This window comes from Diadema antillarum, unplaced genomic scaffold, assembly GCF_040938485.1.
Source record: "Diadema antillarum isolate AM-2024a unplaced genomic scaffold, OU_Dant_1.0 seq00000687_RagTag, whole genome shotgun sequence".
Lineage (NCBI taxonomy): Eukaryota > Metazoa > Echinodermata > Echinoidea > Diadematoida > Diadematidae > Diadema > Diadema antillarum.
This window is the reverse complement of record NW_027271592.1, coordinates 819,281-832,247: the sequence shown is the minus strand read 5'-3', so window position 1 is coordinate 832,247 and position 12,967 is coordinate 819,281. Positions and strand designations below refer to the sequence as shown.

Below are 12,967 nucleotides of genomic sequence, written 5' to 3'. Positions count from 1 at the left end.
AAACACCATCACTGCTTTAATACTTAGATTGTATCGCTGGACATCGTCATTGACTTTTTGTTCTGTAGGAGGAATTTCCACGAGGCTGGCCAGAACTTATGTGTAATGTGTGTATGAAGTGTCATGTTTATTGATGATGTTATATTTGCACTCCTGGCTAATGAATTGATTACCAGACTGACGTAAAAATTGTACAATTTTCCTTGCATTCAGTATCAATTTACTTGTCTTTAGATTTTTGTTTTTGCAAACCATGAAATATGAACATAGCGTGTATGAAAGCTGAAAAAATCCCTTATTAGAGTTGATAAAAGGCATATGAGAGCAATGAAGATTTTTATTCTCTATCAGAATGCCTACATAAGTTTGCTTTATTTATAAGATTTATAGTGATGTAACTGTTTAATTTGTAAATCTGGCATTGGCCGGTCATCATTTGCCTGTCTGCTGCAAAAAAAAAAAAATCTGATTTCATTCTTTGCATTATGTTTAGATATGTTCTTTTCACAGCAGTCTCTCAGTTGTTGTTTTTTCCCTTCAAATTTCACTCATTATGTTGTTGTTTTTTTCTTCTCAAAATGCACTCTCACACAGCCACCGCTGCAACACAGCACACTCACAACATGCTCGCTCACGATCACTGAATCCTGTAGCATTTGAATGACTCAACTGCTTTAGTTGATATATTGCTAGTCATACTGTTTAAAGGGTATTATAAATTGGATCATAGAATGGTTTAGAGTGTAGATACAACACCTTTCCTTTGTAGTATCACTCTGCATTGCAGGACATTTTTCCATGGAGCAAAACATGATGTCATGCTAGAAATAATAATAATAATAAAAAAGAATGCTCTGTTTTTGGCAATGAACTTTTCCTGTCAAGATATATTTAGGTTGCCTAGAAGTGATTGATCGAAAAACAATCTTTTTATGGAACTGCCACATTAGGCATTAGCGGAATTTATCATCAGTGAAAACAAGCCTGGCTCAGTTCCTTATGTCATATACTTTATGATGGCCACAAATTCTGAAAGCACAAATAAGTGATGGTGCCAATGAATATAGATAGTGGTAGTTTTAATGAAAAAAGTAATTCAGACATTTTAAGACTTCACCAATGACAGTATAAAGGTGACATTTTCTTGGGGGGGGGGGGACAAAAGGCACAGATAGACAGCACCTGTAGTATAAACTAATCATGATAATGCGAATAATGCTAATGATGATAATAGTAATGATATTAACGGTGATGATGATAATGGTAATAATAATAGTAATGAGAATAAACCATAAGTAGAGGAATAACAATAACTTCATATAAATGGTAAACTAATGATTGTATAATCATACTACCATTATACTGCACATCTGTAATACTTTTGACACAAAGTGACCCATGCTCTTGTATAATTGTGATATTAAAAAAAGGTTGGTAAATTAACGTTTTTGTTTACCAAGTTTTAAAATGGATTTAAGAACTATGCAATGACATCAGTTGTTGATATCCTTAGTCAGGATATTCTCCTTAGTCCCATAAATGCAAAGATAGTTTAGTTCATACAGATATAATTTTTTTTCTGTCTTTGTCGAGCAGACAAGCCATTAGTCTAGATATGTTAAGTAAGTTCTGCAGTGATCCAAACTTGATGTGATTATCAATTATTACCTTTTTTGTACATTTTTCCTTCCTTTCTGCCCATTCCTTGTTTCCACCCCTCTACCTCTGTAGTCTCATATCCAAGACCTTGATATAAAGCATCCCCAACTGAAGGAGCTCGTCAAACGGGCCAAGTCGATACAGGAGGAGACCGTCAATGAGGGCGGCAAACGACTTCTCCAGGAAAAGAGTGAGTCCATCCACTTTGCCCTGTATACACTCACAAAGCACATAAGAACACACTAGATGTGTATTCTTTATAAGAAGTTTCTTTGGTTTGCTGTTTAGACAAAATAAAGATGTCAATGGAATTGCCTGGGGATATTTATGCTCGAACAAACACATTGACAAGTGTAAACATCCGTCCATAAACCCTCTCAAGTCTAATTATTCCATGATGTTGTATGTTCTTTTTTTTTTCTGATGATGATGATGATGACAAAACATTATCAGAAATTGTTTTCTAGACTAAAAGAATTATGCATACAGCATGTTAGAGATACGTCGTTTATACATATGTACCACCTGCTCCTTTGTCCAATGGAGGGTTACCAATTGGTCTGTCTCCAAAATTACTTCTTAAGGCCGTGTCACACCTTTCCGGGCAAGCCTTGCGTGCGACTTGCAAAGAGCATTTTTGACTACCCGGAGGTCCCCATAGATGATCCGCACATGACAGTACCTAGCATGTATCTCAACCGTAGTCGCCCAGAGGTGCGCACGCATATATTTTTACCCGCAACCGTGTTTAGGCCCTGTCACACCTTTCCGGGCAAGCTACTCGGGCTTGTTACCTGTAGGGATTTTCTAGCATACCGGACATTCCTGAGGGTGGAAAAGGATTTGAGCGAGTCAGTGCATGTGTCTTACTTGCTGGACGCGTTCTACTTAAATTATACTTGCAAGTATACTGTGTGACCTTTGTACCAGTCGCGTGGGGGCTGACAACTCAGTGAAGGAATTCCTCTAATGGAATGGCTGAAATCCCACAGAATTTCATTATCTTGGCTGCATACGGGACTGCGAAGTACCTGCGTGGGAGTTGCCTGGGAAGTGCTGCCGCTAAGGGCCTCCTACTGGCGTTCTGCGTGGACCTCTACGGGCATTCCCGCGACTCACCCGGAAAAAGTTTTGGTCATGCTCAAAACTTGGCTGCGGTTAAATCGGACTTGCGTGAGCACCTCCGGGCAACTACGCGCTAGATACTGTCAGGTGCGGACCAACTGCGGAGAGCTCCGGGGAGTAAATTTGTTTCCCCGCAAGTCAAGCCCAAAACTTCCCCCGTATGGTATGACAAGGCATGAATGAAAATTGCAAACATTCTTGTTCGCCCGCTGAAAATCTTCTACGTGCTGGAAACTACCTCCTCGCCACAAGCCCGTGTAGCTTGCCGGGAATGGTGTGACACGGCCTTTAGCAAGTCCCTTTCCTTCCCTTCCCTCAATGGCATGCACATTCTGTCATCAGATTATTCATGCATATGATTGTATATTAATATGGTGAATTGATTTATTGATTATACAGGGAATTCCTCTTATAACAAAGTCCTCGGAACTGGCAATTTTCTTTCGTTATATCGAAATTTCGTTATAGCGGAACAAATAAACAATAAAAAACATAAAACAGACAATGTAGCAACCTAAATTTTTACCTTGTTGTAACCAGAATTTCGTTATAGGCCTAACAGTGTTCGTTATAACGGGAGTGCACTGTGTGATTATTTTGCCATTGATTTACTGAATCAATCTAACGTCTCATTTTTGTTCTTATTTATTCATGTATTCATTTTTCATTTATTTATTCATGTATTCATTCATTTTGTTCTCATCATTTTATCCATCTCCAGTGGCCAGGCTCCTGGAGCTGTGGGAAGGGGCGGAGAAGCGCGCCACCCACCGGGCGGGGCAGCTGGAGAGCATGATGGCCGACTCCCAGCGCTTCCACGAGCTGACCCAAGAGCTCCTGGCCTGGCTGGACAAGATGGAGACCACGCTTGACCGCTACACGCCCGTCGCCCAGGACGTGCTCCAGCTGCAGGCGCAGTTGGACGCTCAAAAGGTGACGGCGCCCTCTGTTGTCTCCTATGTGTAACTTATATTTGACTGCAGTGAATATTGGTGTGCATTCCTGTCTTCCTCTCTTGCAAATTTCCTCTTTTTATTCCTTTGCTGTTTGTTATCTACATATCTACGGCATCTACATATTGTCAGCTGAGAACCAGAAGGGCGTTAGTGCAATTTTGGGGAGTTTTTAGTTATTGGTATCACATAGTAGAGCATGCTCTCCTTTACAAAATTGTGGCAACTTTAAATTAATTTCTTTTTCAGTAAAATGTTAAAAATCTAAATCACATACAGGTGCTCTTTCACCCAATATTTGGATCATTGCTTATAAATCTACCCCTTTTTAATTAGATAAGCTTTTTTATTTAATGAACATTGATTGTTTCGCTTCAAAATTTCTATGCAGGGAAAATTTCCACTTTTACAGTACTGTATAATCTCAGGTTTCCCAATAGAATTTTGAATGTATGTCTGTCCGTCTTTCTGTCTGTTTGTTTGATTGTTTGTTTATCTAAAATTGTATCCCCGTAATATCTATGCATGAAACTGTTATAGTGCTGCCAAAATGGGGACTGATGTATCATATCCATGTCAGTCATTCTGGTGTGTGTGGTTTTTTTTTCTTCCGTGCAAACACAGGCCTTTCTGGAGGAGGTAGAACAGTGGAAGCCGTGCATCGATGCGGTCAGCGAGTCCGGCGAGAGACTGACCAGTGAGTACCGGGAGGATGACACCACGAGGATCAAGCAGGTCTTGGACGGTATCCTGCAGAGATGGACCAAGATCTGTGACAGGTGAGATCAGCTGGTCATTTATGGTATAAAGGTGGAATGTCTGCTGCTGTTTATATTTTAACGCCTTTTATGCAGAGTGAAACGTGGGAGATAGTAAATAGAGACGTGCAAATATTTTGGTCATGTCATTTGATTGTGTGTAAGACGATCTGTGTCAGTGGGTGTGTGCACTCAGATTATATTATGGTGTCACAGTGTATAGGCCATATGTGTTTACATTTTCTGTGATGCAACATGTGGTAGACTATGTCTGCTTTGTTTGTGTTTTTTGTGTGTTTGGCCTAAGTTTTGGGTTCATTGTTTGTGTGGTGTTTTGTATGGTCTTTTGTTTTGTTTTTTTATTGCTTTCCCTGCCTGTTTGTCATTTTGCCTCTGACGAAGATTGTGCTAGGATCGAAAGCTCAGGCCCCTTTTGACTCCAATTTACTCCATTGGCTCGCCACTATTGGATAAGCAGTTTTCAGCAGCTTTTTTTTTTTTGCTATACTTTTTTTTTTTTTGGTTCAAACTGTACCTTGGCTGAGCTTATGAGGAGTGACAAATTCCTGTTACATGGAAGTGACCTTAAGACATGATAAATTCTAGAGGTTGAGCTATTTCACTGTAAGGCTAGCTACAGTCTCTTCCAGTTGTATTGAAATCAAAATCTTACATAAACTGATTTGGTCACTGCACATTTCAGAAATTACTTGTGGTATATTAGACTACAGTCAAGTTATTTCTGCTTGTATACAGTTTCCACCCTGCCCATACCCATGACACATTCCAAGGGAGGTTGTAAATGGTGAACTTTGTTCTGTAAGTGACAAACCAAAGAGGAATTAGCAACTTGCTTGGAGCATAAATTACCCAAAATCAAGTGATTTATTGGTGGTTCATTAATCACCATTTTCACTGTCAAACAAAGCAGTGTCAAGATTTGCATTGGCACCAAACGTTGAAAATTGTGACAGTGGCTTTGTCCAAAGGTGTGTGGAGAAAAGGTTTGCAAATAGAAATTAGAAACTCATTTTGTCTCTCTCAAGCTGTTCAAGACTGAGATTTTGTCAAAGGTATGTTCTTACGAGACTTTGTCAAAAGTTTGCTTTGGTATCATGAAGGGTTTTTGGTTTGTTTCTCGAAAGAGAACATGAAAGTATCATAACTGTACAATGTATTTCTTTGTAATATACATGGCTGATAACTAGGTATATTTCAGTTAACCTAATTAATAACCCAAGATATTGTAATTTCCAGTTGAGCTAATAAGGACACTTATGATTTTTTACAATATTTCTAAAGGCAATAGTGTAAAGAAAAAGGGTTATAGAAAAGTATGCTGATGCAATTTGATATACACACTAAGTATGGCACCCATTTTTCATTTAATTCTATGATCCTGAAGGAATATCTAACCTTACTTTTCCCATGAGCAACTCAGTTTGCATTGTGACTCTGGCTGATTATGAATCCTATTTAATTGTAAAAGCAAATCAGCTTTATGAATATTTCAGTATTCATTATTTCCAATTTGCCTGTGAAGTCAGAAATTTAACAGTAACAGCAGTTGTATCATGTGCAATTCCTGTACACTGTAGGACCTATATGTTTGGGTACATGCCAAATAATTCTTTGCAAGATCTAGAGATCTGTTAATAATAGTCAATAACTACAATGTTTGTATAGGCCCTATGACTATCACTTTATACAAAGTTACGTATACAGACTTCAACTGGGACACATAACAAGTTCATGAAAATTGTTCTTATGGAAGATTACAACACAGAGTAGGAAGTGGAAACAGTTAAAAATTACAATTGGTCTGCCTCTATACCAGCGTGTCCAAGTTGAGATGGAGGTAGGGGGAAAAAAATTTGAGAGATGTCAACTTGAATTTGCAGCAGTAACCCAGCCGATGAGATCTGGCATAGCTATGTGGTGTTGCCATGGCAACTGGAGGAGCAGTTGGAAAGATTCAGCAGACTGGGGGTGGGAGAAAACTCTCTACCGATCAGCTTGGAGTGTGCTGGTCCCACGGTGGGAACCAGGATTGTGCTAAACTCACAACAGTTTAAGAGCAATTATTGAAAGGATTTGGAAATTATGATTTGGGTTGGAGAGACAGACAGGCAAAAGAGAAAGAGAGAAAGAGAGATGACATGAGAGACAGAAAGAGAAGGAGAAAAATGTGAGGAGACGAGAGAGACAGAATGGAGAGGGAAAAAAGTGAGACAGTGTTAAAAAAAGAGGAGCAGCGAGAGGAAATAGTATGAAAGAGAAAAGGGAATATGAGAAGCTAGGGAGGGAGAGAAGAGAAAGAAGGACAGACAGAATGAGAATGGGAGAAAGAGGAAGAAAGAGCAAAAGGAAGATGGCTTGACAGAACAAGAGAAAAATCCCAGGAGTGGGAAGGAAATAGACTTTGAGGCACGTAACTCACGGAATTGAGTGATTACATTTCAAATGCATCTCCGAGGGACCTCAAACATTCTTGTCAATTTCAAGTTTATGGCTCATACTTTTTTTTTATCCCAGGGATCCAATACAAATATGTCAGTTTCATGCTAGTTTGATATTAGGCTAAATGATCAGACCCAATAACACAAAATTTCTTTCCATCTTAAATTCCCTCTCATTTGAAAGCATTATCAGTTCTTGATGTTGTTTGATGTAAACTAGGCAGATTTTGTAGTATGTGAGTAAGAAAATTCATGTCCAAAACTTAAAGCTTTGTTAATGAAATGTATCAGGTATTAAATGCTCCTTTTTTTTGTGGGGGGGGGGGGGTAATCATAAATAATAACCCGTTGAGGACGATTTGATATTGCTACAACACGCATTTCCCATAGACGCTTGCCCGAGTATACTCGGGACTCGTCCTCAAAGGGTTAACTACACAATGTATATTCGATCTGGTGGTATTGCTACATTTCTGTTATTATTGTAGCAGTGCATAAACTTTGTCAGCAACTTTTTGTACCTTCTTTTGATTTCCGTGTGTATGTATATGTACTGCACATGTACATATGTTTTTGAGCAAAATAAAACTGTTGGATGTTTGTAATGGTTCTAACAAAACAAATCAATGTGGTTACCTACCTGTCTGTAGTGGTCACTTCTGTTGTTTCCCTTGGGTGGCCACCTTAGACAGGTTTGACTATATACTATCGGGTGGTATTGCTACATTTCTGTTTTTATTGAAGCAGTACAGAAATTTTGTTAGCAACTTTTTGCATCTTCTGTTATTTCCCTGTGTGTGTGTATATGTACATGTACATGTATGTTTTTGAGCTAAATAAGAATGTTTGATATTTGTGATGGTTCTAAAAGAAACAAATAAATGTGGTTCTATCAGGGCTCACTCTTATTTCAGACAGTACACACTGTTGGATTAAATATTTTCAGCATGCCTTTGACCTCAGTTGACACTTACATTCCTAAAGATGTCTTCCCTTTCAATTCATCTTGTCATCGGTTTCCCAAACAAACTTGCAATGAGATAAACACAGTGACTGGGTTGCCATAATAAAACTTCAGAGATGGGGGGGGGGGCGAGAGAAGGGGTGAGAGTAAGAGAGAGTGGCGCAACATAACAAAAAGAGTTTACCATCAGACTGTGATGTTCCAAACAGTTTATGTTTAAGTGACCTCTTGTAAACAAAAAATGTGACCATTGCCAGATGGCAGGGTGAAAAAACACAACATTTTTGTTTGTTAATCCAACCCTGACATGTGAACTTATTTTACTGGCCATGTCTACCAATTATACAGGTGTTGACTTGTGACTGATACATTTTTTTCTGATGGCCCAGAATAATTTGAGTGCATTCCCTGTTACACTTTGGCTATATATCAGAGGTATAACAATCTTGCCCCTGCCAGGTTTCTTGTATGTTTAATACACGGCCCACAGAATTTCTGTATTCGCAATCACAGAGTGTGGAGGTCTCCCCTTCTCCAAACTGCAAAATTATGACGATGATTACATGTATACATGCTAGAGGCGAATAGGAAATGAATATCGTACCCTGCAACTGTGAGAGAATATATCCCTTGCACATATCTCTCTCTCTCTCTCCCCCTCTCTCAGACTTTGTATACTACTAGTATCTCTTTCTCCCGAGCCTTCCTTTCTGATTTCCTCCATTCCATGTCTCTCGCTCAGTCGTTCTTGCTCCTTCTCCCCCCCCCCCCCCCCCCCCTTCATCGTCTTTGTGGTGTCACGACCCCTCGTATCAAGTGGCAGAGCCAACAATGTCTTCCACGGAGTTCTGTGAGAAGGAGGGCAGGGGGGTTGCCACGGGGCATGTTCACACACACTTAAATTTTTATGCTTCCCATGGCAGGGATCAAATGTGTATAATAGTGTGGAATGAAAATTGTGTGTTTAACTTCTCATGCTATGTTGTTTTTCTATGTATAATATGAGTTAATTGATCAATTTTCTATATTTACTATCTCATCCAGGGAACTTTCAAAAAATGATAATTTGTCCAATCCAGAGATGCTCAAACTTGCATTCTTCACTTATTATGGGTACCCCCCCCCCCCCCCAAAAAAAAAAAAAATGATAATGATGAAAATACAGAAAATAATGATTGCAGAAACAAAATAACAAGATGCGTTTGATATCATTGGAATGCCACCTCGACTTTAGTTGGAAAGAATTTTGTGACCCAGGGAAGAGCCTTGAGAATTTATGTCATAAATCAGAAAATTATCCATTGTAGAAAGGTGTTTGTTGGTATAGTGAGGGCATTGCTGATTGTCTAGAATGTTTTACCAAGAACACATATTGTGCGCCAGTTTATACACACACTTTGACGTTTACTACATGATTTTTTAGTCCCCTATGGTGTTCTAATCTAGATACCATTTCTGATGATTCCCATTAACTTGCTCATTGATCACTGTGGATTTCTGCAGGAGGAACGGAGATGGGGGAAACATACAACTTGTATGTGGTAGTAGGACCTCCTATACTAGTAGATTAAAAATGTATTATGTTGCCGTAGCTTTATATAGCATATATGCTGTGTCAACTGCTTTGAGAAACACATGCAAATTAGCAAACCAATGTGATCCATTGCAATCAAAATCATATATCCAAGCATTGTTGTGCTCTAGATGTTGACTTTTCACACCTCTAAACGAAAAAAGAAGAGAATTAAACCAAACAAAAAATGAGGGCTTATAACGGATGAGTCAAAGTGTACATAGTGCTGCATGACTAGCCTGCTCCGGAAGGTCGCTGATGATCCAATGACATTTGCAGCCTTTGTCATTGCGTCTGCGATGTTAAAAGGGGAATACATCCCAGAAGACTGTGAGTGCAACTATTTCTGTGGTAATCTACTGGAGTTATTATGGTTTTCATGGTTGAAAACAAGGGAGAACTAATCTTGGAGCTTAGATTTGATTGTTGTCAATGCGGATGGGTTTACTTGGTGAGTGTCATTGAAAATTATGGAAAAGTTTATGCATTCTGTAAGTTGTATTTGTAGGAATCATACCCCGTAATGCAGTGATATCAGTGAAGAGATTTGTGAGAGGGCGAGTGATTGGAGCCGGACTACCAAAAGCAATAGATTACTTCGTATTGACTGTTGAAACAAATGTCATTAATACACCTTGGATGGTCACCGCTTTCATACATGTATGCAGTATGGCCATCCTGTCCCTTGTGAGCCACTATGATTTCATTTGGCTTCTTTCAAACTGGATCATAGCCATTAGAAGTAGGTTTACTATTGACGGTGGTGGCAAAAGGGCAAAGTTTGAGGTGGTTAAACCCTATACCATGCTAATGATCCCAGCTTTGTTAGTCCTTCCATTTAAAAACGGAAGAAAAAAATCTGCTTTGCCCAAATTTGCACTCACCCCATCCCCCCCCCCCCCATTATCAAAGCCATCATTAACTATGCCACATTGCGTTTCTCTCAATGGCAGAGCACTGAACCGAAGCAGTGTAAACACACCCTGAGTAGAGTTTAGTGGGAGCTAGAGCCATAAAGGGGGGAAAACTTCACAGTACATCACCCGTTTATGCCAAGTGTGGTGCAGGATCATAAAGTTTATGAACTCCTGGCTGCCACTTGAATGTTGCTGGAGTCTGTGTGATGAGGGGTGTACCTGAAAAAATTCTCAGCAGTTCCGACCAAACAGGAGTAATGAGAACCAAAAAATGGCAGTGAGTCTGTAAAAACTGTCTGCTCATATTAGATTGGTATTCGGTCAGGCTTCCAGAGTTTGTGACAGCAAAACTTTGCCTGTGTGTCTAGCTAGATTTTAACTCTAGCATTTCTCGTGGGAAGAGTACTGGTGTTGTCATATCGCCTCCTAGTTCTGCTCTGGCCTTGTTAACGGGTAGATGCCACCAGAAAAGGAGACTTCGGTGTTTTGAGGAGCAGTATACTGTACTGTGTTGGTCATCTGTCCAGGAACCAGCCTGCCTGCCAGCCTGCTGTACTTGGAAGGGTGTGGGCAAGGTTTTTCATGTGTAAGGGGGAGGGGCAGTGCACTGTGGCTGATTGACGACCGACATCGGGAATTGTGTTTCGCGAACCCGGAGCCCAAGAACTGTTGGAAATCAAGTGGTAGTTCTGATAATAACCCCGGGCCACTCGACTGCAAATTGCAAAACTTGCTGCTGTTGAATTCTCATTGTTGTGAGAAGAAGAAAAAAAAAGTGAGTGCAACATTGTTTGGCCGTTCTCTGCTGGATTCTTGTCATCTTGGCTGAGGAAGAGAAGAGAGGGCTAGTCTCGGACTTTAGATTGGATTGTTATTATCGCTGGTGGGTTTACCTGGTAAGTGTAATTCAAAATTGCGAAGTGTGTGTAATTTGTATTTGTGGGAATTTTACCTCAGTGCAAAGTATGTTATGATGCTGTACCTTCAGTGTAGCTCTTGGGAGCATTAATACCTGTGTAACATTTCAGAGTTAAATTTCAAATTGGTATATATATATATACCTGCAGTATACTCCATGGTATGTGTGGGGCATAGATTCAAACTTTGTGGTGTATTCACAGCTCTCCCACTTTTTTGGAGTGTGTGTTATTTGCAGGATGGCTGGCTGTGTGTGAACTGTACCGTCTACCTGAATGTTTACGTACATGATAATATGCTAATCCCTCCTGAGGTAAGATTGACGTACCTTGTAACTCTGCTGGGTTAACCTGCACAGGACCAACCTCTCAAAGTCTCATTGAAATTTTACACAGACAGTCACTGATGGTAATGATGGAGTTAAAGGGACTGTACAGTACTGGTTGAGGAGGGGGTTCATGTTTTGAACATTCTCAGTGAGATAATGAGAAACCTCTTATGAAATATGAAAGAGCATGTAATTTTAAGAAGGATTCAACGTTTATTTGATGAAAATTGGTTTTCAAATGGCTGAGATATCCAAAAAAGAGCAATTCTAATAAAGTGTGGGACCCACACTTTATTACGATTGCTTTGTTCTACTTTGTTTTTGGATGATTCAGTCATTCCAAACCCGATTTTCATCAAATAAACTTTGAATTCCTCTTAAAATGGTATGCTCTGTACTATTTCATAAGTGTTTTCTTGGTATCTCGCGAAAAGTTAAAAGCCCAATTCTCATCTCCACCAATACTGTACTATCCCTTTTAGTGGTATGAAACTGTCTGGAGGCTGTGGGAGCCTGTCATCCAATGTGTTCCACATATAATTTTAGAATGAAGATGATAATATATGATTATCAAAGCACTTTAGAAACAGTTGCTCATCTATAACAGCTATACCTTCAAGTCTTGTGCAGTCTGATTATCATGAAAGTGAAGCACGACATCACTTAGGGCTGGGGTCCATATCTTGGTTTCTGGATGCTCTTCAGTGCTATCTTAGCCTCATACTTCAAACATATACGACACAACTAAAGTTTGTCGAGATGAATATACATTAGTTTTTTAAGCATGAGAAAATACATCTGAAGTGGGAAATCAAGACTCGGCTAAAACAGGAGAAATTTAAAGGGATAGTACAGTATTGGTGGAGATGAGAATTGGGCTTTTAACATTTTGCGAGAAACCAAGAAAACACTTATGATATAGTACAGAATATCCCATTTTAAGAGGAATTCAAAGTTTATTTGATAAAAATCGGATTTGAAATGACTGAAACATCCAAAAACAAAGTAAAACAAAGCGATCGTGATAAAGTGTGGGTCCCACACCTGATTAGAATCGCTCTTTTTTGGATATCTTACCCATTTCAAAACCAATTTTCATCAAATAAACGTTGAATCCCTTAAAGAAGTACATGCTCTTTCACATTTCATAAGAGGTTTCTCATTATCTCACAAAAAAATGTTAGAAACCCGAAATTAGGTCTCAACCAAAACTATACGGTCCCTTTAAACGCATGCAGGAGAGCAGAAGATTTTGTGAATATGGCCTCAAAGTAGGAGATGTCCCTCTGAAAGTTGGAGAGTAAAAGTCTCCG

The 12,967-nt window shown here is 39.4% G+C and overlaps 1 protein-coding gene across 1 annotated transcript in view; it reads left to right on the top strand.

Annotated features, from left to right (window-relative positions):
* Window positions 1-12,967, top strand: part of LOC139737247 (dystrophin-like) — a 466,340-nt gene that overhangs the window by 369,494 nt on the left and 83,879 nt on the right. Inside the window, exons 49-51 of the mRNA XM_071647923.1 lie at window positions 1,732-1,849; window positions 3,506-3,717; window positions 4,362-4,516. Of these exons, the coding sequence (XP_071504024.1) occupies window positions 1,732-1,849; window positions 3,506-3,717; window positions 4,362-4,516 (485 nt within the window). The remainder of the gene's footprint in view (window positions 1-1,731; window positions 1,850-3,505; window positions 3,718-4,361; window positions 4,517-12,967) is intronic.